This window comes from Astatotilapia calliptera, chromosome 11 (assembly GCF_900246225.1).
Source record: "Astatotilapia calliptera chromosome 11, fAstCal1.2, whole genome shotgun sequence".
In the NCBI taxonomy this organism is placed as follows: domain Eukaryota; kingdom Metazoa; phylum Chordata; class Actinopteri; order Cichliformes; family Cichlidae; genus Astatotilapia; species Astatotilapia calliptera.
The window spans coordinates 18715128-18741617 of NC_039312.1; the positions used below are offsets into that span (position 1 = coordinate 18715128).

A 26490-nucleotide genomic window follows, 5' to 3' on the forward strand; every position below is an offset into this window, starting at 1 on the left:
GGAGGGGAGGAAAAGAAGTTAAACGAGGCAAAAAGATTATCAAAGCTTGCTATCCAAGGAGAGGATAAGACAATCCCATGCAAGCATTGTCTTTCTGGAGATATTTTCAAAGTGTCCCAGTCCCCTCTGTTCTTAAAAAGCCTGAGTTCTGAAATAACCAAGGCCATATAATTCAGCAGCGATGTGTGCCGGACGAAAGAGGAAAATCTCTAAATCTGCAGTTTCATGCAGCTCCTCCCAGCCTCTGATTTCTGACGCTTGGCTTGCCAGATAAGATTCTGAACATCAAACATACAGTCAGGGCTCATCCTGTTAAAGCAGAGATAGGGGATGAGGCTCTCCGAGTTGAGATGCTTCTATAATGCATGTAGGCCTGTTGTAGACATGATAAAAATGGAATATTGACTATAAATTTACACACATGAACATTTCTTTACATCAGTGAACATGTTGAGCTGGACAGACAAACATAACCCATAACAGAACACCCACACCATATGTGTACATGCTATACAAAAGGACACGCACTATTCATTTATCTCAACAGCCCTAAAGCAGCAACTTCATCAAAGACAAACATCTAAAAAAAAATAGGGTGCACTTTCATTCAAAGTGTTTCTTATTCTCCTTAAACCTACTCTAAGTGTTTCATAATGAACATCCCAAGTGTTTCTGTCTGGAAAGCTGGTAATGGAATATTTATAGAATATTTCTGGGAATACTTATGGGAAACTGGTTGTAACAAGCATCTTTGTTCTACTGAAACACAATTTTTTTCAATTTCTTCTTCTTGGTGTCTTTCTTTCTGTGCCTGAGTCTCTCTGCTATGCTCCCTATGTTTCTGTCTTTGTGTCTCATCGTATAGCCAGTGTGTGTCTGTCTTCCTACCATTTTTTTTCCACTGCTTTTTCAACAACCTCAAAACCTGAGCTCAGTCAGAGCCTCAATATGAATCTCATATGTAATGCATTGCCATAACAGAAATCTCTTAGAACTCATCTATCTTACAGGCTGTTCTCTGCTCATTGTAACACCATGGCACTATGTATAATAGGCGCACTCTCACTGAAAACTGTCTTTAACAACTGCCCCTCATTGTGCGTGCCTCATGACGCCTGGAAACAGCTGTAATCTCAAGTAATTCCCACCACAGCCATTCACTCTTGCTTGCAAATGTGAATTCTTTATTTTTGTCCATTAAGCTGGCAAAACAAATGTTCAACGCTCACTATTATACGCATGTTTTTAATGCACTGCAGAGTGACAGATAACACTGGAAGAATCTGAGTGTGCTTTCTCACGTGTGCTGTAATTTGCAACTCCACCCTGACATTTATAAATTGAAGGCTCAGCATATGCTCGATGTAAACATGTCCCAGAGCGCATTACGGTTAAATGTTGCAAGATGTTTTTGAAAAAGCACAAAATACTCACATGGTTAGAAAATCTGTCTGCAGCAGAAAGACTGTCCTTAAAAATGCAATTAAAAGTTTACGTGTGCTTGCTTTGTCATACAACAGAGACAATACAACAGTTTAGTTTAACTGCTTCCAATGGATGTCTGAGACATTTCATCATATCAGTGAGACTCAGCAGCAATGTGAGTTTCTATGGTTTAGGTTTTGAATTTTGGAGTTCTAATCCAGATGTCCATGGCTAATGTGCGATGGATGAGTGAGTAATATGAGTATCCACTGTAGTTCCAAACTAAGGAACAGTGTTTATTGTAACTGTCATAAACAGGATGTGGCAAGTTTTAATAATAACAACTGCACTGCATTAAAACATCCACAGCAGTTGGGATATCCAATCTTTAAGTGATGACGTATGAACCCTGCTTCCGGATACAAACTACTCTGCATTTATTAAGGCTGTTGTGTTTTTAACCTGTTTAATGCTTTGAATTTTGTTTTATTTAATGTGAACCCCCCCCCCAAAAAAAGTCAGTGACCACTGTCGACTTCTCTCGGTTGTTATCATCAGTTTTCATTTTTAAAGCTCAGTTTTTAAAACCTTACAATGTACCTATGGCCCAGCCCATGCAGCAGTATATTAATGACTAACCTTGTATTGCAGTTGTTCTCCTGACTGAAGTTTGGTCCGTTTACAGCATCCTGCCATGCAATTACATTTGTCCCTAATCATCGGGAACTCTCAGGTTAACTTTTATTGAGTGGAAAAACCTTAGCGTTCATCCTCAAGCTTCACTGTGTTTATGTTGTGCTAACCATAGCTGTGTAGCCAGCCACCACGCAGCACATCATTATATACCAGCTAGCCCAACTTCAGTTTTCTGTCTTCATTTATGTCGAAAGTGATTACAGAGCTGCACGTTTAAATTTTTGCTGTGGCAGTTAAGCTGCTGGATTTTTGGCTTCATGACCCTCCTTCGTGGTTCGTGCACATTGAAGCTCAGTTTGCTCCCCGTGGCTTTTCAGCTGACGACATGAAATACCAACACGTGGTGGCCTTGCTGGATCCGCTGTCCAACCGTCCTGTGATAACCGTTTTCCGGCATCCCCCCACCCATGCTGTCCTTCCTAGGACGACAGCGAATTCCTCTTCAGTCACATCTTCTTCCTGCAGATGCCGGTGCGAGCTGGCTTCGCCAACTCCCCGCTGCTGGCTGCGAAGACCCACATTATGCAATTCATTTGCACAAATGTGTTTGATCTGCTGCTTGATGGTCACTCTCAAAGTGAGAGAACTCATTGAGAATCTATAAGAAAATCAATAAGTAATCAAACTGATAACTGATATCAATAATACAATTGGAATTGCTTAATTCTTTCATTTCCCTTCCTTAGACAAGACTGTGACAAAACTAGCTTAGTGCCCACACTGTGCGGCAATTATGGCATACTGTGCGTGGTTGAATGTAGCTGGAATTGTTTACATGTTGATCTGATCTGCGGTTGATTTAGCAGGGTCTGAGTATGAATTCATTGTTTCATGTAACTTATGTGTGGTTATTTATAGATATTCGTGTAATTTTCATGCAAATTAGGTCTACCCAACAAGTGGACCATAAATTCACCCTGTGGCAAGACTTCAAAAGTAGCCCAGTTCTGTGGGAAATTACGGACTTGGCAACACTGCCACTAACTGTCTTTGCTTAGTCACTTCAAAAGAGTATAAAGTGATGAATTCTTTCAGCTCTGTTTCTCTTCTTCTATTCCAGGGACATATTTGCTGCCCCATGTGAATGACACGTGAGAATTTCACACTTTTCTGGAATCTATAAAACATGAATAGGCAAATCAACCACATATATAGACAAACATATCAAGAGCTATTTACAGTCACTAATGATGAAATACTTACTTGAAAGAGTTGTGGGAAAAACTTAAACTGATCACGTTAGGTGGGAAGAACTATTCTTGAAGGTTACCTAACTTTCTCGGATAGACAGTCATGGCCTTGGACAGCATAATTAAAGCCAACGTAGGTTTAATTTACTCGGTGGGTTCAATAATTATTAAGTTAGAGAAAGCTTGGCTAAGAGGTGGGAGAGCACTAGGAACTGAGTGCACAGAAAGAACGCAGACTTTGGAGGAGAGGGCTAAGTGGCGATGCAAAGAGAAAAAGAAAGAAAGAAGAGGACGTGAAAAGAGAGTTGTCCTGGAGGCAGAGCTAGTAAATGAGTCATTGGAGTGAATCTGCTATCAGGTCTATTCTAACAGTGCTACAAGTGAATGGATGCCTTAAAGGTTAGGCATAAAATGATTTCTCATTTTGCTGCGATATACCCCCTGGTAGACATTAACGCTTTGGTTATGGACTTGAGTGTAAAAGCTCCTGAGGTAACAGGCTGCTTGTCTGCCATAAATATTTCTGGCTATATGTATGTATATTGTTATTTGAATGAGGCTGCTTTTATGGAGATGAGTATATTTTTGTGCAAATAGTTAAAGTTGATGTGATGCTGTGTGTCATTTCTATAGCCAGGTAGTCATTCTGTCTACACAAAGCCAACTCCCCTGTGTTATGGTTCAAAAATATTGGAGATGGACACCAGAGGAAAAACCCACAATAACAACACTGGTCCGGTCGGGTTGAGTCAAACGATGATTTAATGATGACACACACGTGGGAGATGGACACTGTATGCAGACAGTCTCAGATCTCATCTCAAAAAACACATCTCCATAGTTTTATGAAATCAGGGTATTAGAACGCCCCCTCATGCGTAGTGACAGGTGTAATACAATCAATGTTGACAATTTTATTTAACACAAAGAATAACATTGTCTCCTTCCCGAGGGCAGACGCTAACTGCCCCCCTCTCCTGGAACCGTCTGTACCCTGCTAAGACACAACATGGCAACTACAAGGACTCTTTCATTTATTAAGACCATCAGTGTGTATTGCTCTAAATCAAGTATATAATATTAAATGAATATTGCTGAATCAGCTACTTCTACTTAAAACATATTAAAACATGACTAAGCACAAAATCACCAAGAATGACATCTTATAAGTGCTGTGTAAGCGCGTGCGGCCTTCCAAGCTCAAAGCCTTTGCCCTCCATAGATCAGCCAGACTCGCGCTGGCTGTAGCTTTTAACCTTTAATTACCTTGAGCACAACTCTAGAATGAGCAACAAACTGCAATGTGTATGGAATGATCATGGTTACATCTGCAATGGAAAATCATGTTATTATTCTGGTACCTGTAAAAAAAGATCAAACTAAAGTTATCACCATCACTGTAATGCAAAGAATAATGTAAGATCAAAAACTTCAATTCATGCTTAATGCAAAGCTGGTTATATACTTCTAATGAACTAATAATGGCATATTAAAATATTAAATGATAATGAGAAAAACGTCCCCTCCTTATTCTACACCTGGTACCTCACATCACAGCTGGGACTCTGTTCAGCTCCGATCCTCCTGACCCATTTCAGTGCACAGATACACACACACACGCTCGACCACACACACATATATACACCAACTGACAGTTGCGAACAGACCCATGCATTCATACAAAGCAAAGCAGCCACACGCAAAACACTTACATATGTGCCAAGCTTCATTTCTGCTCTACTGAGTCTGTTCGTGTCACAACTTTGCAGATGTTTAAGCCATGGGGACATGAACACTAAATTTGCAGAAATTCTCTTCCCGGTTGTTTGGTTGGAACAGCGGGTTTTGAAATGATAATGAATCTGTGGGCCGGGATTTCCCACATGGCATCATGTCTAGAGTGGAAACAGAAGAAATAGAATAAGGCAGCACTGGAAAGCAGCAGCAAAAGATTTTTTTTATTATTACCAAATGTAAAAGTCAAATTCTGGCTGAACTAGGTAGATGAAGCAGTCGGCGTTTCTAAGAATAATAAAATGTTAAAAAAGTGCGAATCTGAGGTTAATGTTACTGCTGCAGAGTGCAGATGGCTCCCCGTACAGTTAATTTAGAGTTCAAAGTCTTGCTCTATCAGCCAATAGCTGATGAGCACAAGCAATATAAAAATAAACTAAATATACATCCAAAAGAAATCATGGATAAAATGCTGACTCACATTGCATAAAAAACAAAACACAGATATGAGTTATATTGCATTCCAACACATGCGATTTCAGATGTTGATTTCAGATGTAATAAACAGCTATAATAACTTCATTACACACACTTATGTCACACAGAGGTTAAAGCGGTTAAAAGAAGAATCACGCACAAAGTGGGAGAGGCAGTGTATAGGTCAGATTCCAAAACATTATAAATACGCAGCTAAAACTGACCATCCAATCTCAGTGTGTGATCATAAGTGTGGAAAAAGAAATATCAGAGAACATGAAGACAGAAGGTGCGATGCTGCATCCACTGGCATCGGGAGATGGCCCTGAGCCTGAGCTGATGTGTATCTTTGGGACTGGGGACTTAGGACGCTCTCTGGGCCTGTGTCTGCTCCAATCCGGCTACAGGGTGGTGTATGGCAGCCGCAGACCTCACAGCTGTGGCCCCTTGCCTGAGGGAGCTCAGGTATGACTTATGGCATTATATTGAACTGAATAGAGTTTTTAAATTTAGAAACATTACTGTACGTATCTCAAACATGTTCTGTCCTTTGTTTTGCGGAGGTGATGACCCATGAAGAATCAGCCCGGTCTGCCAAGATGATCTTCGTTTGTGTTCACAGAGAACACTATGAATTTCTGGAGAAGATGGCACCTCAACTTGAAAGAAAGGTTAGTCCAAAGTTAAAATTGGAATAAAAAAGATACACCTTTAAATCTTTAAACACCTTTAAACTCTTTTTTTTTCTCTTTCTTTCTGTGAATAAACATTTCTACATTTTCATTTGCCAGCTGGCCTGGAAACAATATTTAACATATTGTGTACACATAGGTTATTACATTTGTTCCCACATGTGAAACATGATAGCAAGAGTTTAAAAATGACATTTTCACGGAATTATCATGGCGATTTGTCAGCAATAATTCATGTTATTTGAGAGAACATATAAATATTAACTGCTGTGTCATTCATATATCAAGGAAATAATTTTTAGACACATGTTATCTAAATCATGGGTCTGACAATCAATGACTGATTAATTGTAACTCATTTTGATAACAGCATTACCTAATGCAAGTTCATTATGTTAAAGGTCTAACTGGTGTTAGCACAGCTGATTAAAGAAGCAATACATTGGTCAATCTGAGCCTGCGTAGCTTCAATTACAGTCTCAAAATACTTTAAACATATTCACACTGGATAAAGCAAAGTGCCGCCGTAAGACAGGAGAGAGGACGTCTGAAAATGGGCTTTTGTATGCGTATGTAGGTAATCCTTGACAGTGATTTGTGAAATTTTTTTTTTAAAATAAAATAATCTCAAGATCTCGGAAGTTTATTACTTCGCTTGAACATCTTCTGACACCTCTGCACTCAGTTGGATTGTGGAACAGTTTGTCCTCAAGACATTAACCACAACATTTTCCTCAGTAAATGTTCTGAATTGTTAAGAAAACATTAAATATTAGCATTACTTTAGTTCTGTTACAGATCAAAAGACATGAAAAAACGATTACTTTTAGGTTTGCATTGTTTTATCAATTAAATCCTGCTAAGATGATTATGCTACTTTGTAACTTTTATTTGCAGCATGAATTAAGGATTAAATCTTAACAACAACTAATGCCATGCAACAGCACAGTGTAATACTACTACTACTAATAATAACTATTCTCATTTTAAAACAATGGCCAAGTTACATGTGGGAATATTACATTTTAGCCCATGATAAACAAAAATAACTCAGGAAATTAAAAACACAAGCAGATCAAAATGGCCCATTATTTAGAAATATTTGAAGTGGAAACAAAAACTTTTAAGGAAAGCAAATCAGAGACAAAATTATTAGTAATTTATTATTTGTTGTTGTGACGTTATCTGAGGGCGGTTTAGTTGGCTCTAGACCTTACAGTATTACAGAAAGACACTGAACAAATCCCTCTTGAGGAAGAACCTCTGATTGAACCAAATTCAGGCTGAGGGGCTGTCTGTCTGAAACGGTCGGGGGTGACAGGAGAGTGGAGAGAAAAAAAAAAAGAGCACTTGAAAAATAACAAACAGTGAGCAGGTTTGCAGGGACAGTAACCACAGGTCAAAACCAAGCAGCTATGGATCGAGACACATCTCCAGAAAGGTACGGAGAGAGGAGAAAGCATAAAATACAGGAGAAAGAACCAGAGGCTACTGACATGTAATCATGGGAAATGAATACACAGAGTGAGGAGGGTGGACAAGAGGTGCTACACAAAAACACAACGTTATCCAGTCACACCTTATGTGTGTGTAATGTCAGTGTTTTCTGCTGTTCACATCTTAACGGAATCATTCACATGATTTTTGTAAAAGGATGTGCATGAAATAAATGACAAATATTCTAACTACTTTATTTTTTCTCTCTACTCAATCAATGCTGATGGATTTATTTCAAGGTGCTGGTGGACCTCAGTAACAACTTGAAGAAAGACATGTACATGGAAGCAAATGCCGTCTACTTGCAGAGGTAACATACGCCCTCAAAAGTATGGAAAAGAAAAAGAGTCTCTCATTCATGAATACACTGTGCATGCAAGTCATTCCTTCTGTTCACCAAGGGAGCCTAACCTTTTTTTGTTCAATCTTTATTTGTTGTCAAAGATATCTTTTTCTTTCATTGCAACTGTGCCTATTACAAATCTATGTGAGAATGACATTGTTGTGGAAAAATGCTCCTAAAGACCTCTTGGAAAATGAGAGATCAAAACTCTAAACTGAATCCTAAAGAAGTGAAACAAATCAAGTGGTTGCAGCTCCCTTGACAGGTGAGCCTGCTGTGTATCCATTCGGTTGAAGTGGAAACATTGATTCTCATCGTTTTGAGACTTTTTCTTTCCCCTGGGCGTCTTTGTAAAAGAAACAATAGCAACTAAAGTCCTTTCTGTGTGTTCTCTAGGCTGGTCCCTAAAGCAGCCGTTGTTAAAGGCCTTAACACCCTGTCCACCTGGGCCCTGCAGAATGGACTTCTAGCAGGAAGACAGGTAAGACAAGAGTAGAAGTAAGGGATCTGTTAAAAAGATGTCAGCTGGCTTAAGACAAAACAAAGTCAGGAAGCTTCTGAGCCTTAAGGAAGGCTATGGCTGACAAGAATAAAGATACAAACAAAGCAGTAACAGAAAGAGGAGATTACTAAATTGATCTGATCACCATGAGAAACTACAAACTACAAAATAACATCTGCTTTCAGCATTTTCTGTTTTACGATGGGAAAAAATGTCTCTTGAACTGCTTAATAACAGGAGACTGCTTCAACATACGCCGTGCAAAATTTAGGGAAGCAATTGATTTCAGTTTTGTTGCTGCTGATTATTGATTTTGCTGTCTTACCATAACAATGCGAGAGAAAATGAGGGCAGCGCTTGTAAAAATACACAAACAAGCACACTTCATGATCTTACAAAGTTGAAAGACCAGTGTTTATTGCAGCTTCCGTTTCACGGCTACAAAGAGAAACACAAACATGCTCAAACCTCTGGAGACCAAACCTGAATCTGCCTCAAATCCTCTTCAACACAAACAAGCCCCCATACGTGTGCACGTAAACACACACACACACACACACACACACACACACACACACACACACACACACACACACACACACACACACACACACACACACACACACACACACACACACCACTGCAGTGTTCTATTTCTTTGAAAACAGGTAGCTGTGAGAGAAAAGAGGGTGTGTGTGTTTGAATGTGTGTTTCTTTATCAGCGCATATGTAGTTACAGTATATATCCACACACACTCATGCTTTTAAGTGTGTGCTATTCCCCAGCCAGCAATTTGATTAGATCCACAGCGGGGCTGTGGCTCTGTCACATTTACATTCAGATGGAGATTTAGTCTGTCGGCTGTCCCCTGCTGTTACTGGTGCAGTAATGTAGGGAGACATGGCTGGCTGCCCGGTCCACTTACACACACACACCTGGGGAAAACTGCTCAATCCCACTGACTCTCCTATATGCCTGTCAAACTGCTCTCTCTCTGTCACACACTCTCTAGCTCTCGTTAGTTCTCGCCTTTTACAAACAAGTTAATCGTCTTATCACAGAGCTGTGAGTGCAGTAATAAGCTTCACCATGCTGTGATCTAGAATGGGATTACATATTGAGCAGCATATGTATATAAAGTAGGCACGTGTGCTTACCTAGTAATACATTTTCAGGGGCTTCTTCCCAAAAAACTGAAGGAGCGGTGGGTGACAGATAAAACAAGGGTAATTCTGTGGACACACAATGTAGGTGTAGCTGTGCAGTCATTCACTAGATATTCGCATCAGGTGAGTCATCTATTAGTAATAGAAACACAGATCATAAGAAAGTGTTGAGAGAAAAATTTTAATAAATGTTAATATTCATATTATTATTTTAGAATCTGCTTTCATCAATTTACCAACTAATACAGTTTGTAACTGCAAAGAAAAGATAATATTAGTGACACGATGAAACTTCACAGACAGCTAAAACCGCATCATCTTCCATTTTGGTCAGAAACGACTAAGAATAGATTAATGGTCCGTGCTGTTGCACTGGTAAAAATTCTCCTGCCTGCAGACATGAATGCAGAAGGTGTAGGTTTTTGAATCAGTCGCACATATGCTGTCCTGCTGCCTTAATACTCATTAGAGAACCAGACTGCCGGCTGAAAAGCCCCCAACAAAAGCATCATTTATTCCTGTTTCAGGAGTCTTTGATAAAACCTGCAGTGCAAAGCTTAGTGAGAATTTTTCAAACCTTTAAAAATTTTTAATTTTTATATTTGTGACAAGCTCTATATGCCTTTGGAGAAATACACATTTATAGACTATTTCTATTTATGCCCTAGGTGTACCTGTGTGGGAACAATGGAGAAGCAAAACGGGATGTGGCAGAGATGGCCACCAAACTAGGCCTCACTGTTGTGGACAAAGGGTCCCTGTCAGCTGCTAAAGAGGTGGAGGACTTTCCTCTGCAGCTGTTCCCAGAGTGGAGGATGCCTTTGTACGTGGCTTTCGGCCTCTCTGCCTTCTTTTTCTTGTATTTGGTCATTAGAGATATCATCTATGCATATGTGGAAAATGATGAAGATATCTCCTACCGCATAATGATATCCCTGGCCAACAAGGTAAAGATATGCTCCTCTTTGTTTAGTTGCTCGTAAAACGGTATTTTACATTTCTCATTGTGTTTTTATTTTCCATGTGTCAGATCACTCCAGTTGTGTCCCTCATTATGCTGTCGCTCTGCTACCTCCCTGGAGCTATAGCTGGGTTCCTTCAGCTCTACAGAGGGACCAAGTACAGGTCAGGCATCAAACATAAACATTTTCATTCCTGGTACAATGTAAAAAAAAAAAAGGGCATGATTTTTGCAGCGTAAAGTGCCTAACTCATTTTCCTATGTTCCAGGCGTTTCCCCAATTGGCTAGATCGCTGGATGCTGTGCAGGAAACAGTTGGGTCTTCTTGCACTAGGCTTTGCATTGCTCCATGCTATCTACACATTAATCATTCCTGCCCGCTACTCTGACAGACAAAGAGTCATCTCCAATGTGTTGAATGAGGTAAAGTGCAGCAGGCTGGTGCAAACTGATTGGAGTGTTTCTGCAATCCTGCACAAAGAAAAATATTAAATAAAGCTTATATGTACATGTAGAACATTCACTGCAATAACAGTCCCTCCACTTTTCTCTCTTCCTTGTAGGTGAAGAAAAATACTACCACTCCACTTTACTTTGACAATACCAGCGCATGGCGCACTGACTCATTATATGCACTGGGAATCCTGGGCTTCTTTCTTTTTGTCCTGCTGGGGCTAACATCCTTGCCCTCTGTTGGAGGCACTCTCAGCTGGAGAGAGTTCAGCTTTGTTCAGGTCAGTGCAGATAAAAATGCACAGTCCTTCACATGTATGTGCTGTGTGTGAATGTGCATTTTCTCATGCACACCTTTAAATTCTCATGCTTTATCAGTCACGTGTTTCATATCAGTAAAGGCATATTTTAGAGCCTTCTAGATAATCTACATTTAGAACTTCTTAGATTTTTATCAGTTATTAAAGTGTTGTAAAAGCAATATAGCAATATGTCACTGGCACTTGTCTCCCTAGAGCCTAGTTAACTAGCCGCCTAACACAGGCACACAGAGAGACTTTAGCCAAGGATTTTAAATGTTAAGTTATTCATTAAATAGAATTATGATACCTGGTATAATCCTCCAGTGAGAAGATTTTTAATACAGGTCACAGGCCCATTTGTGTAAAGGTCAGGTCCATAGATAGACCTCAGACAGCGAATGGTACTCAGAGATGGAGGTGAAAGTCAAACTAATTCTTATGATCTAGTGAGGAGAGTTATGAAATAAGACATGAAATAACAATAATATGCTTACATAAGCTTACTTTTTGCTTCTAGTTGTGATCACTGTTGTCAACATGGGAATATAAAGCCCTGAATACAAGCAAATATCCAAAAATGCTAGGACACTGTGTAATATGATATTTGCTCTCCACTGGTTTAATAAGGTGCAAGTAGGTGCAAGATCCCTTATCGTCATCACACAGGGGCACAGTTTATTACTGCGCCATAGCAATAGCACTGTTTGCTTTCTCTGCTGTTTGCCCTTATTGCAAATGCTAAAACATGGAAATGGAGGCACATTATGCACTAGGTTGTTTGTTATTATGTCTGCGTCTGTGCATGTCAGTCTTAAATTCAGCATAAAGCATTTCCAAGGATAGTTTGGTAATTTGGGAGATAGCTCATTCTCATTCTCTTTCTTCCACAGAGTTAGATGAGACAGTTGATACCATTAGTTTGTCTGTGTGGTAAATTTGCTCGTACCAGCCTAGAGTTGACTTATCCTAGCTTAGAGTAGCATGACAAAAGGAGAAAGCAAATACTGTCACAACAAAACTGAGCGCCTCTAAACCTCACCAGTTAATTTGCTTTTTAAAAAAAACCTTCTACCTTTGGACAAAGGTTCCACACATTTTCAGTATTTTTGCTAAGCTAAGCTAAACCCATATTTTTTACTTGTGTTTGATTAACTTTTGCTTTTATGCTCTGTAAGTTTATTTTAAAGCACTTTGTGATGTTGATCACAAAGTGCTTGAAATAAAATTTTTATTACCTACTTAATAAACTCAACACTAGTTTCATGTTTATTTAACAGATAACAGAAAGCTTATCGTCTTCTTGTTGAACTCTTTTGTATTTAATCTTTAATTTTTACCATTGTGTGTGTGTGTGTGTGTGTGTGTGTTTCTTTTTCCCCACAGTCGACGCTGGGCTACCTGACTCTTTTTCTCTCCACTGCACATTGCTACATTTATGCCTGGGATAAATTCCTTCGCAAATCTACGTATAAATGGTACACTCCTCCGGACTCCATGCTCTGTCTAATTGTTCCTTCGGTAACACTGGTGCTCAAGCTGGTCCTCGTCCTCCCCTGCGTGAACCGTCCGCTCATGCGCATTCGCCAAGGCTGGGAACGCAACCGGTTAAAGGATGAGATGGGTGAACTCAAAGCCACTAACATGTGATCCAGGGTTGCTGAATGTTTCAATGACATGTTATATTATTTTTCATTTGTAGACAATCATAAAGTAGGGAAAATGAAATAGCATAACAATCGTTTCGATTTTGCACAAAGTAAAGAAAAAGAAAGACCAGTGGTTCCAGTGGTGAGTTATTGTCTGATCCTGCCTGTTCCTGACTTTGCAATACTGAGAGAAAAGTTAGGTTTATGCCAAATTGACATGCTTCTGTTGATATAAATATTTTTAATGTGTATTTTCTTTTTGAGTGAAACCCCCCAACACATTTCAGATGTTTGTGTTGTATCTTTTTCACCAAATGTGCTGAAAAATAGATTGCTATCCCCTGTTGAAATCCACTGTTTTGATAAACATAGGCAATAGTTTCTGTATTCCACTCTCCTTTCCCTTCAAGTGGAGCAATTGTATCCCTGAGGTTGCTCTCTTTTCAGGATGTTATTGATCTCCCTGCTTTCTGACACAAATATCTCACTACCCGTACCTGCCTCCGTCTCAAGAGCACACCAGAGTGCACACTAAGACACACATGCTTATGATGCACATACACAGCATGAAGGTAAGTAAGTTAATTGGATTTCTGCATGCAGATTATATGAAAAAACAAAATAAAAACACGAAGCACTTAACTTGGGGGCGGAACAACAGATTTTGTAGTCAAAAGCAGATTCACAAACACCTTTACTACCATAGGTCTAGTGCAGTGTTACAGTCACCAGCAAATTTACCCGGCTGAAGCAGGTAGGTAGTAATAAAACATGCAGGCTGCCCTCAAAATACCCACTACTACCGAGGAATTGCTGAGAAAGCAGATCCAGTTAGATTTGAACAGATGATGAGCAGAAATGGGAAACTCAATAGTGATGGCTGATGAACAGGTGCAGGATGGTTAGAAGAGGTTGGTATGCACATCCCTAATGATACAGAGACAGAAAAAGGAAAGAAGAAGATGGAGTAGCTGTCGCCATGACAGATTCTGGTGCTATATAAAGAAAACGCAGTGCCTCTCGCCTAAAGCAGAACATTTAGGCAGAGACATCCTGTTATCTAGCATCTAACAGCATTATCTGCATACACAATCTGTAATCCCTTACATCCTCTCCTATTGTATTAGCCTCCTGTTACCAGTGAACCGATTTTACCAAACTGTCTGCTGTTCGTGTGCATTGGTGTGTGCGTGTGTTGGTGTGTGAGTTATTCCATTATTCCAGTATTGCCTCTGGAAAGAATTAAGATGTAGCAACATGCAGAGCAGAATAGCTGTGAAACAAGCTAACTTACATAATTCATTTCCTCTCATCTTTAATTTTACACACCTAGACAGCCCTGAAACCTATAATAACTTGATTTGTGTCTAGCCTTGAAGGCTTAAACCTGTGTGAGTGTAAATAAGCTGCAGAAATTGTGGGTTAATACAGAGATCACTGACATTCAAGCTCCACCTGTGAAATGTACAACTAGATATTAAATGAAAGGTGTATAACAAAATAGCATGGGGACTTCAGAAATGTAAATTATGTATCCCAGAATTGTGACAGAATAAAATGCATTTAATTAAGAAATTATGGTTTATTTATGAGAGCTTTTCTGCAAAGGATTTTGTTTTTATTATTCATTAGGTCCTTTTTTCTTCATTAAAACCACTTCGGAAAATGACAAATTCTGCAAAATTGGACATCCACAGACATTCAGCCGTCATTATATTTTGGTTACTATTCACATACAGAAATTAGATATTTGAAATTGTGCGCACAGGAGTGTGCAATACCAACACTTTTAACTTTAACTCACAGAAGACGATAATTTGACTGAGCCAATACTTACAGATAAATCATGAGGTTTGCCTTTGACTTGTACAGCCACAGTTCCAAAAACGTTGGGACTGTAAAATGAGATCAAACAACGTAATGACCCATATTTTATTCACAATGGAACAACAGGTCAGTAAATTAAAAGAGCATCTTAGAGAGGCAGAGTTAGTAAAGTAAGTAACATTTATTTATATAGCGCTTTTTGAAACTGGAACTTTTTTCAAAGTGCTTCACATGGGAATAAAAGCATATCAATCGATACAATAAAACACTACAGGGAGTGCAGAATTATTAGGCAAATGAGTATTTTGTCCACATCATCCTCGAAAGCCTACTACCAATTAAGCATATTAGGTGATGTGCATCTCTGTAATGAGAAGGGGTGTGGTCTAATGACATCAACACCCTATATCAGGTGTGCATAATTATTAGGCAACGTCCTTTCCTTTGCCAAAATGGGTCAAAAGAAGGACTTGACAGGCTCAGAAAAGTCAAAAATAGTGAGATATCTTGCAGAGGGATGCAGCAGTCTCAAAATTGCAAAGCTTCTGAAGTGTGATCATCGAACAATCAAGCGTTTCATTCAAAATAGTCAACAGGGTCGCAAGAAGCGTGTGGAAAAACCAAGGTGCAAAATAACTGCCCATGAACTGAGAAAAGTCAAGCGTGCAGCTGCCAAGATGCCACTTGCCACCAGTTTGGCCATATTTCAGAGCTGCAACATCACTGGAGTGCCCAAAAGCACAAGGTGTGCAATACTCAGAGACATGGCCAAGGTAAGAAAGGCTGAAAGACGACCACCACTGAACAAGACACACAAGCTGAAACGTCAAGACTGGGCCAAGAAATATCTCAAGACTGGTTTTGGTTTTTCTAAGGTTTTATGGACTGATGTAATGAGAGTGAGTCTTGATGGGCCAGATGGATGGGCCCGTGGCTGGATTGGTAAAGGGCAGAGAGCTCCAGTCCGACTCAGACGCCAGCAAGGTGGAGGTGGAGTACTGGTTTGGGCTGGTATCATCAAAGATGAGCTTGTGGGGCCTTTTCGGGTTGAGGATGGAGTCAAGCTCAACTCCCAGTCCTACTGCCAGTTTCTGGAAGACACCTTCTTCAAGCAGTGGTACAGGAAGAAGTCTGCATCCTTCAAGAAAACATGATTTTCATGCAGGACAATGCTCCATCACACGCGTCCAAGTACTCCACAGCGTGGCTGGCAAGAAAGGGTATAAAAGAAGAAAAACTAATGACATGGCCTCCTTGTTCACCTGATCTGAACCCCATTGAGAACCTGTGGTCCATCATCAAATGTGAGATTTACAAGGAGGGAAAACAGTACACCTCTCTGAACAGTGTCTGGGAGGCTGTGGTTGCTGCTGCACGCAATGTTGATGGTGAACAGATCAAAACACTGACAGAATCCATGGATGGCAGGCTTTTGAGTGTCCTTGCAAAGAAAGGTGGCTATATTGGTCGCTGATTTGTTTTTGTTTTGTTTTTGAATGTCAGAAATGTATATTTGTGAATGTGGAGATGTTATATTGGTTTCACTGGTAAAAATAAATAATTGAAATGGGTATATATTTGTTTTTTGTTAAGTTGCCTAATAATTATGCACAGTAATAGTCACCTGCACACACAGATATCCCCCTAAAATAGCTAAAACTAAAAACAAACTAAAAATTACTTCCAAAAACATTCAGCTTTGATATTAATGAGTTTTTTGGGTTCATTGAGAACATGGTTGTTGTTCAATAATAAAATTATTCCTCAAAAATACAACTTGCCTAATAATTCTGCACTCCCTATATAAATAGGGTATAGTAGCACATCCAATAAAACAGCTTGCTACACATGAATATTACCTAAATGCCTGTCTAAACTAATGTGTTTTGAACTGTTTTTTAAAAGTAGCTACAGAGTTGATGGTGCGTAGTGGGCGAGGTAAACTGTTCCATAATATTGGAGTCAAGGCTTGAAAAGCGCGATCCCCCTTCGTTTTCAAACGGGTCCGTGGAATGGTTAGAAGACAACTATCAGTTCATCTAAGGATCCGGTTTGGAGAGTAGGGTTGGAGAAGCTCTGATATAATTGGGAGCCTCACCTTGTAGGGACATGAATGTAAAAGTGAGGATTTTAAACTGATATCTATACTCAACCGGAAGCGAGTGCAAGTATTTTAACACAGGGGTGATATGGGCGAATTTATGACTGTGGGATAAAAGCCTTGCTGTGGCATTTTGGACCACTTGGAGGCGATTGAGGGAAGCCTTAGACAGACAAGAAAAGAGTGCGTTACAGTAATCTAAATGAGAGGAGATGAAAGCATGGACAAGCATCTCCTATTCGCCTTTGGATACAATAGTCTTGAGTTTGGCAATGTTTCTTAGATGAAAAAAACAGGAGCGGGTCAAGGACTTGATATGAGCGTCAAAAGACAGAGACTGATCAAAAATTATCCCAAGATTCCGAACGGTAGCTTTTATTGAGGATGAGAAAGGACCCAGACGTGGACTAATTTGGGACTTGATGCTCTCTGGGGCAAAAATTAAACACTCTTGGCGGGGCCTGGTGCCTGTTGCTCGGTCAGGCCTCTTCCGGGGCAAAAGGGGCCCTCAGGCCTCCGGGCCTGCGGCTCAGCTCACTCTGGCACAGCTGGCTGCTGGCAGAGCCGGCGTGCACGCCACTGCAGCCCCCTCTGGCTTCTTCTCCGTGGCTACTGGGTGACCTCTCATCTGGGGCTCTCCTCAGCTCTTTCCAGGAGGGTGGCACGGATGCCCCTCCGGTGGTCCTCCTTGGGCTCTCGCACTCTGGGGCCTCTGGGTGTCTGGACCCTGGATGATGAGCCGTGGTGATCCGTTTGGCAAAGTAAATCCACTGGGTATCCATGTTGGTCTTCAGACAACAATTCTGATGGCTACACAGCTGGGAGAAATAAGACCTAACGAGACAGGGAGAGCAAAGCCGGAACACTGACATCAGACGGGAACAGGAACCTTCAAAGTAAAACAGGAAACAAAACACACTTTACTAAGACACGGACTAGACAGAGAGAGACAGACTTGACACTGACCAAAGTCTACTAAGTAATCATCATAATCAAAACAGTATCACTGATAAATCATAAATCATAATCTAGAAAAACACCAAAGCATGAAAAACAGAAAGCTGGGTCAACATGACCCAGAACCGTGACACAAACCTTGCGGCACTCCCCATGACAATTTAGCAACAGCTGAGCGAAAGTTTCCCACTGAAACTAAGATTGTTCTTTCTGTCAGAAATGAGGTGAGCCATTTCAGAACAGATCCAGATATCCCTACCATGTGATTTAAGCGGTGGATTAGGATCTGATGATCAACGGTATCGAAGGCCGAGCTAAGGTCCAATAGGACGAGGACTGAGCAATCACCTCTGTCTGCGGCCATCAAAAGGTCATTTGTGACTTTGAGGAGAGCAGTTTCTGTGTAGTGTAATTTTCTAAATCCTGACTGAAGGTTATCAAGAATGTTATGTTTCCCCAGTGCCTTTTTTACTTGGGACCAAATGACTTTTTCTAATATTTTAGAAAGGAAAGGACGTTTTGAGATGGGTCTGTAGCTTGACTGAAGAGTCGAATCCAGGTTCGGCTTTTTCAGCAGAGGTTGAATAACACCCTGTTTAAAACACCTGGGGACAGAGCCAGACAGCAGAAAACAGTTTATCAGTGTGACCACAGAGGGCTCAATGGTGTCAAAAACTTTGCAAAATGACGAAGTAGGTAGGATATCAACTGGACTCATTGAGGGTTTCATTTGGGTCACTATTTCTGATAGGTCTTCTACAGAAACTGGGTGAAAGGATTCCATAATTACAGGGTGTGGAAGATCATGGTTGAAAGGACTATCTGAGGGAGCTATGTTTCCTCTTAGGTTACTGATTTCACCTTGGAAAAATCTTAGAAAGTCATTGCAGCCCTTATCTGAAAAGGCAGGTACACACGGAGTTGGGGGGGACACTATGTTATTTACTATGTTGTTTCTTTTCCCTGCTGCGAGTAGTTTAGAGAAATAAGTGGCTCTCGCATCTTTCACCATGTTGTTGAAGGTAGATAATACTTCTTTTAAGTGGAGCTTATGAACCTCACGTTTTGTGGCTTTCCACGGCTTTTTACGGCAAATTCGCTAAAAGCTGTGAATAGCTTCAGAGGTTCACCTGTCTACAAAAAAACTGCATCTACAAATTTTGGAACATTTTCAGAATGTTCCTTTCATTATAAGATTCAGGGAATCTGGGGAAATCTGTCAGAGCAAGAGATAAGCCTAAAATTCAGTACTGGTTGCCTGTGATGATCAGGCAACACTGTATTAAAAACAGCTATGATTCTGTCATGGAAATCACTGCACGGGCTCAGGAACATTTCCAGAAATCATTTACTGTGAACACAGTTCACTGTGTCATCCACAAACGCAGGTCAAAGATCTGTCATCCGAAGAAGAAGCCATATGCGAACATGATCAAGAAATGCCATTGTCTTCACTAAGCTAAAGCTAATTTAAAATGGACTCAAGCAAAGCGGAAAAGTGTTCTGTGGTCAGATGGCTCTGATGGTTTGAGGGTGCATTAGGGCCTGTGGAACTGGCGGCTTGCACATCTGGAAAGGTCCCATCAGTGTTAAAAAGTATATACAGGTTTGAGAGAAACATCTGCTCTCATCCACATTATGTCTTTTTCAGGCAAGCGCTTGCATATTTCAGCAAGACAAGGATAAATCGCGTACTGCTACTATTATAACAGCATGGCTTTGTAGTAAAAGAATCTGATGCTGAACTGGTCTGCCTGCAAAATACAACAAAAACGAACTGCTGAACAGCTAGAATCATATATCAGACAAGAACGGGACAACTTTCTCCCAAAAAATCAGCAACTGGTCTCCTCAGCCCTCAGACGTTTACGGCCTGCCGTTAAAAGAGGAGAGGATGCCAAATCGTGGTATAGAAAAGCCTCTGGGCCCTGTCCCAAATCTTTTGAAATGCACTGCTGCCATCAAATTCAAAATGAGCAAATATGCTTTTCTTAAAATTGTATATTTTTCAGTTGAAAGATTTGATGTTTTCTGTGTTTGCTTGTGAATAAAATATGGGCTTATGACATTTCCAAATCATTGCATTCTGTTTTTATTTACATTTTACACAGTATCCCATTTTTTTATTCTTTATTTTTGGGAATTGGATTTGTAAGATTTCAAACCTTTTTTGAGATTGTACCGTACTAATGTCCCTCTAATGCTAAAATATTTTGCAAAAGAAAAAAAAAATTTGGTAAAGGTTTGGTAAGGCTCAGTTATATCTGCACACTGGGCATTTAAAAAAAAATTCAAACAAAAAGACTTTTTTTTGTTTTGCTGTTTTTCCTGTGGACTTGTGCTGGAATCTGCTGATTTCAGTGGAAATATAGACATGACTTTTATTTTTATTGCACAAAAGGACAAGAGCACAATGGTAAAATACAAACTGTGTCCAGGACAGAAACAACTGCATTAAGCTGCTAACAGAACGTTGGATCTTTGGATGTCTTTGCACAGACAGCATGCTAACATAAAGCTATCCATGAACCCAGAGTGATGTTAAAGCGTATGTTGACTTCTGCCCAGCAGTCAGAACCTGAACTTCAACGGGTAATAAACGCAGTGATGAGCACTCAGGCTTGTTGCTGTTTGTGTTTTTGCATTTCAATCTGCACTTTGAAGACTCTTGGGGTTGCTCAGCTTTCATAAAGAACTAAAAGAAAGACCTTTATCCTCAGGGATTTGTGTCACTGTGGAATAGTAGCCTAAGGTTTATGCTGGTAACAGGAAATAATAAGACAATGTGTTTCAGGTAATTTATAGAGTAAAGCAACATGTACTGTAACTAATGACTTTCACTGGCAAGTAAGTGAAGTACTGCAATACTTTTATGGGTACTGTGTGATATATTACTTTTTTGAGTAACATTCCCAACACTGGGTAAGGCCTCATAGTATCACATCTGTTGTGTAAAAGTGCTTTTGAAATCACAGACTACACAGACAAATGTCTTTAATTTTGTAAAGTTAAAAATATTCTAAACTAAGATTCATGTGAAATATGCCTCTGCATACTTAGCCTGATTATTAATTTATATTTAGTTTAGATTTGAGTGTTGAGCCTTGAATGCTTTTCTGCATTTTTATGAAGAATAGATGGTAAAAACTGTGATGTTCTTTCTTTGTTTTGTCCTGTTTCACATGGTTTCTCTCAGAGAAATCCAAGGCTTTGCAGACATTCAACATTCAGAAAAGGGTCTTAAGAAGTATTCACTGAACTCTTATTAAAACCCAAATAAACACAGTGCTCAAAGAAGGATCTACTTAAGTTTTTTTTCCACTTCACAGTTTCAATATTTCTGCTTTCCCTGAACTATTAAATTTTAAGGTCTTCAGGTTCAATAAAAAGAAAAAAATATATATTTTTAAAAAGCAGTGTTGTTTAAAATAAATTTTGCCATATGCTATCTTCACATTTATTTGTTTTTCATGCAAGCAAACTGTGGAAGCTTCAGGATTGCATTAAAGACTTACATTTTCAGCGCAGCATGAGGTGCACTCACTGTGGCCGAGCACATCAGTGGAGCAAATGGTACTTCAAGCAAAAAGTGTTTCCCATTGTCTGGAGGATTGGACCTTTAGAAATTCTCATCTCCCTCACTCTGTTGAGGTAAAAGTTGCCCTCCATTACATCAGGAAGCAGCTAGCCTATCACAAGGGGCTTTTCTGAGTTTTCACACAGCACATATGCTTAATTGATTCAGCACAAATGTCAAAAGTGAAGTGTTTAAAGTGAGCAGGGTTACTGCTGCAGCTCCAGTCTTGCAGCCTAATTTATTGTGGAAGCCCCTGGAGGTTTGCAAGTAGGCTACAGCATCACCAGTGCCATGGTTTGAGGAAATGTTGCAATTCCTTCAGAAAACGAGCTCAACCTGGGCAAAACAATGTGATGATGAATAACTCGATGTTTTGGTTAATTCCAAGCGCATGTTGAAGGTGGTACAAACCTGCAAGCTTCTGTGTCTGTAACTGGGTGAATCCTCTTTAAAAATATTACAAGAATGCGTTTTGCAACAATAACCACTCTAGGAGATTTATTGTGATTTAAAGTGGATATTTCCACTTTACCTGCTATCTTTTCTTGGTAAGCTCTGCCAAGGAGTTACTCAAAGACAGAAATCACTAAAGTTTTTGGTCTTCTATAAAGTAATACCAAGCATTCATATCTAAAAAAAAAAAAAAAGGCTTAAAAATACGGTCATTAAAGTTGAATTAAGAAGCCATAAAAAGAGGAGAAATATAGAATAATTACAAGCTGCTCAGTTTAATATCCAGGCATTGAACTAAGTAACACTAGTTCTGATATGAACCATTAAATCATAGAGCATTAGATGGATTAATGGTTGTAAAAATGTAGGTGGAAAATTGAATGTAGTTTTGTGACTGTCTATGTGACATAGAGGAAATTCTTTTAAAGCACTGATATTCTGCCTTTCCTCGGGTTTTGTCCTAATTTGATCCTAATGTGAGCTGTGCAGTTTTACAGTGAATAAATCAACATGACTTCACGAGCACACTCGTGCAGGAGTCCAAGTATTCCTCCTATTCTGCCTTCAAGGGCTACAATCATAAAGATAATATAAAGCAGAATTTACTCACATTTAGATGAATGTGTAGAGATGAGCTCCACAAGGAGAGCCAAGAGCTGACTCAGTCTTCATAAACATGGATGATAAAAGGGGAACTGAATTATGTTCAGAGGTCAAAAAGTCCAGGGAACCCTTGCTTTATACTACAGTGTTATAAATGGTTTGTCAGTATAGTCATAAAGGACACTGGACACAAGACTGCAGTTCAAAATGATTGTTTTTAATGAACTATGAAGAAGAACATTAGAGAAATAAAATGACACATGATCACACATCGTAATGCTTCGCTGCACCAAGACAATCTGGCAGAAAACACAGGGAAGAGTATTTATACTGAGGAAACTATTTATTATTATTGATGACAGGAGCTGGTGTAAAAGAGAAACCCCAAACTATTATACACATACAAAGCAATTAATTAACATGTTTTTCTTTAAATTGATTATTCTGATTAAGCATGAGATTGTTTTTTTCATAGAAATGAAACTGATTAATGACATTACCCTACCCAAAGACCAGCTGCAGATGTTTTCAAGCTTCTTCTGAATGACTTGATTTATTTATAGTGTAACTTTATTCACAAGTCAGCTTATTTTCTACTAGCACTCTGCCTGTGGCCTCAAACTCTAGCGCCCTCCAGTTTATCACATTCCCAGGAGTGAAGTTCAGATCTTCTAAGCTGGATCTCACAAGGGGAAAGGTCATAGTTCCACATGCGGACATCAGACATCATCCCAACAAAACACTGATTGATGTCAAATCCCCCGCCATGGGAATCCTGCTCCTGTATAAATTGCAGAGAGTTAGGATGAGTTCTCACAGAAATATATTCATACAATAAATAAATTCTCCAGAATACCCAGAAAGTATGAATTTACCTATCCTATGATAACAACTGGATCAGTGATGACCAATCCCCCAATGAATTTCTTTATTGAGGGCTTTCCGTTAAGCCACAGCTGCACCAGTTCAGATTCGGAATCCCAAGTGGTGCAAATAGTTCGTCTTGTAATCGGAAGGTTGCCGATTTGAGCCCCGACTCGGACAGTCTCGGTTGTTGTGTCCTTGCGCAAGACACTTCACCTACTGCCTACTGGTGTTGGCCAGAGGGGCCGATGGCGCGATATGGCACCCTCGCTTCTGTCAGTCTGCCCCAGGGCAGCTGTGGCTACAACTGTAGCTTGCCTCCACCAGTGTGTGAATGTGAGAGTGAATGAATTGTGGAATTGTAAAGCGCTTTGAGGGTCCCGAAAAGCGCTATATAAATGCAATCCATTATTATTATTTTCATGGCCCCATTAGCCATTCAGTATATAAATATAAATTGAACTATTATTTAATACAAGATTTAATGATGTACAGCATGTGCAAAACTCTTGATCCACCCTTTTATTTTTTGCTAGGAAAACATGTCCAGCAATTTGCTGAAGCATGCGAGGGCAAAAACACAGTTTATACAACCAGATGATCATACCAAACTACACTTAATATGACCACACAGCCTGAACTCCCTGAGACAAGCTTTCTTTTCCAAGTAGGTTTAGTAGTAGTTGCTCTTCTTATTTCCTTCGTACTTATTCTGGGTGGGTCTTTTTAAATGTCAACCATGTTATTAAATAACCTAATTATTAAAGTGTGTCTGTGAAGGTTCTCAGTCATCCAGGTCATCGTAGTCTTAGGAGCTTGGAAAGAAAAGCGTCTGGACTTCTTTGAGTTGCTTGAAGACGTTTCACCTCTCATCCGAGAAGCTTCTTCAGTTCTAAGGTCAAATGGTGGAGAGTCCCAGATTTAAACCCAGTGGGAGTTTCTCCCCAAAGAGGGACAAAGAACCCCCTGATGATCCTCTACCTAATCACATGAGCCAAGGTGTGAAAGTGGGTGTGGGTCCCAATCAGCCAGGGTTTTGGGTGAGCTCATTGTGAAACCTGGCCCCACCCTATCATGTGATTTCCTGAGGTCAGATGGCCCAGGATGTGAGTGGGTGTTAAGGTGTCTGGGAAGGGATCTCAAAACTGGATTATAGATGGCAGACAGTTGGTGTCTTAAGCCACCGCCTCTGTTCAAAGATGGTCGCTCACAGTGGACATAGATGGCTTCTTTCACTCCTCTTTCAAACCATCTGTCCTCTCTGTCCAAAATGTGAACATTGGCATCCTCGAAAGAATGACCTTTGTCCTTTAGATGCAGATGGACAGCTGAGTCTTGTCCCGGGAGGTGGCTCTTCTATGTTGTGCCATGCGCTTGTGAAGTGGCTGTTTGGTCTCTCTGATGTGGAGGTCTGAGCATTCCTCGCTGCACTGTACAGCATATACCATGTTGTTAAGTTTTTGTTTAGGGTTTTTTTGTCTTTCGGGTGAACCAGTAGAGGAAGAACACACACACACACACACACACACACACATATATATATATATATATATATATATATATATATACATACATATAGTATATACACTGGGTGAATGTGCAGTAGTAGCAGCAAGCAGGTGAATTCTGTACATTAATATGAATAGACATCTGACTATTTTACAGGATAGACAATATAAACATATTTAAAATTAAAGGAATTTGAAATGTACATTGTGCCTTGGTTTAGAGTGTCTGGAAGAGAGTCCTGTCTCAGTCAATTATAGATGATGTGAGAGGGCGGGTGTGTGTGTTTAGGGCACGGATGGCTTGGGGATAGGAGCTCCTCTTGAGTCTCTCTGTCCTTGCCCGGAAGATGCGGAACCTTCTACCAGATTGCAGAAGTTGGAACAGTTTGTTGCCAGGATGGGACGGGTCCTTCAGTATCTGCGCTGCTCTAGTCCGGCATCTCCTGGTGTAGGTGTCCTGAAGCGGGGGGAGAGCAATCCTGCAGCAGCGTTCTGCTGTACGGAGCACTCTCTGGAGAGCTTTTTGGTCCTTCACACAGCTGTTCCCAAACCACGATGTCATGTTCTGTGTGAGGATGCTCTCCACAGCGCCTGTATAGAAAATCCTGAGGATCTTTGGAGAGACCCTGAACTTCCTCAGTTGTCGTAGGTGATACAGGCGCTGCCTAGCCTTTTTGGTCTGGACCTGAATGTGGGCAGCCCATGTCAGGTCTGAGGAGATGTGGACACCAAGATACTTGAAGGACTGCACCCTCTCCACTGGAGCTCCATTGATGATAATGGGCTTGTAGTCTCTGTGCTGACCCCTTCTGAAGTCCACCACCAGCTCCTTGGTCTTGCTGACGTTCAGCTGGAGGTGGTTGTCCTGGCACCACGATGCCAGATTCTTCACTTCATCCATGTAGGCCGCCTCATCGTTGTTGGAGATGGCACCCAACACCACTGTGTCGTCAGCAAACTTCACAATGGTGTTGGAGCCATGGGTGGCCACACAGTCTGAAGTGTAGAGGGAGTAGAGCAGTGGCGAGAGGACACATCCCTGAGGTGCTCCTGTGTTGATGGTGATGCTGTTGGAGAAGCACCTTCCCACCCTCACCACCTGAGTTCTGCCAGTGAGGAAGTCCAACACCCATGCACACAGACGGCTGTTAAGTCCCAGATCCCTGAGCTTTGTGAACAGTCTGCAGGGCACTATTGTGTTAAACGCTGAACTGTAATCAACAAACAGCATTCGCACATAGTTACCCTGTTTCTTGTCCACGTGGCTGAGAGTGGTGTGTAGGACGTGGGCGATGGCATCCTCTGTGGATCTGTTGGATCTGTAGGCAAACTGCAGCGGATCTGTGGTGTCTGGGATGGAGGAGGAGATGATGTTCTTCAGCAGCCTCTCAAACACCTTCATTACTACCGAGGTCAGTGCAACTGGCCGGTAATCGTTCAGGGATGAGGGTTTGCTGTTCTTGGGCACAGGGATGATGGTGGATCTTTTGAAGCATGTGGGGACCACAGACTTCG

The 26490-nt window shown here is 40.5% G+C and overlaps 1 protein-coding gene across 1 annotated transcript; it reads left to right on the forward strand.

Moving 5' to 3' along the window:
* The first annotated feature begins 5594 nt into the window (after positions 1 to 5594).
* Positions 5595 to 13089, forward strand: LOC113032289 (metalloreductase STEAP4-like). The gene is made up of 9 exons (XM_026185115.1): positions 5595 to 5987; positions 6086 to 6193; positions 7951 to 8021; positions 8451 to 8535; positions 10392 to 10670; positions 10754 to 10848; positions 10954 to 11107; positions 11248 to 11418; positions 12823 to 13089. The coding sequence occupies exons 1-9, from the start codon at positions 5799 to 5801 to the stop codon at positions 13084 to 13086; spliced, it is 1416 nt and encodes a 471-aa protein (XP_026040900.1). The 5' UTR covers positions 5595 to 5798; the 3' UTR covers positions 13087 to 13089.
* The last annotated feature ends 13401 nt before the right edge of the window (positions 13090 to 26490 follow it).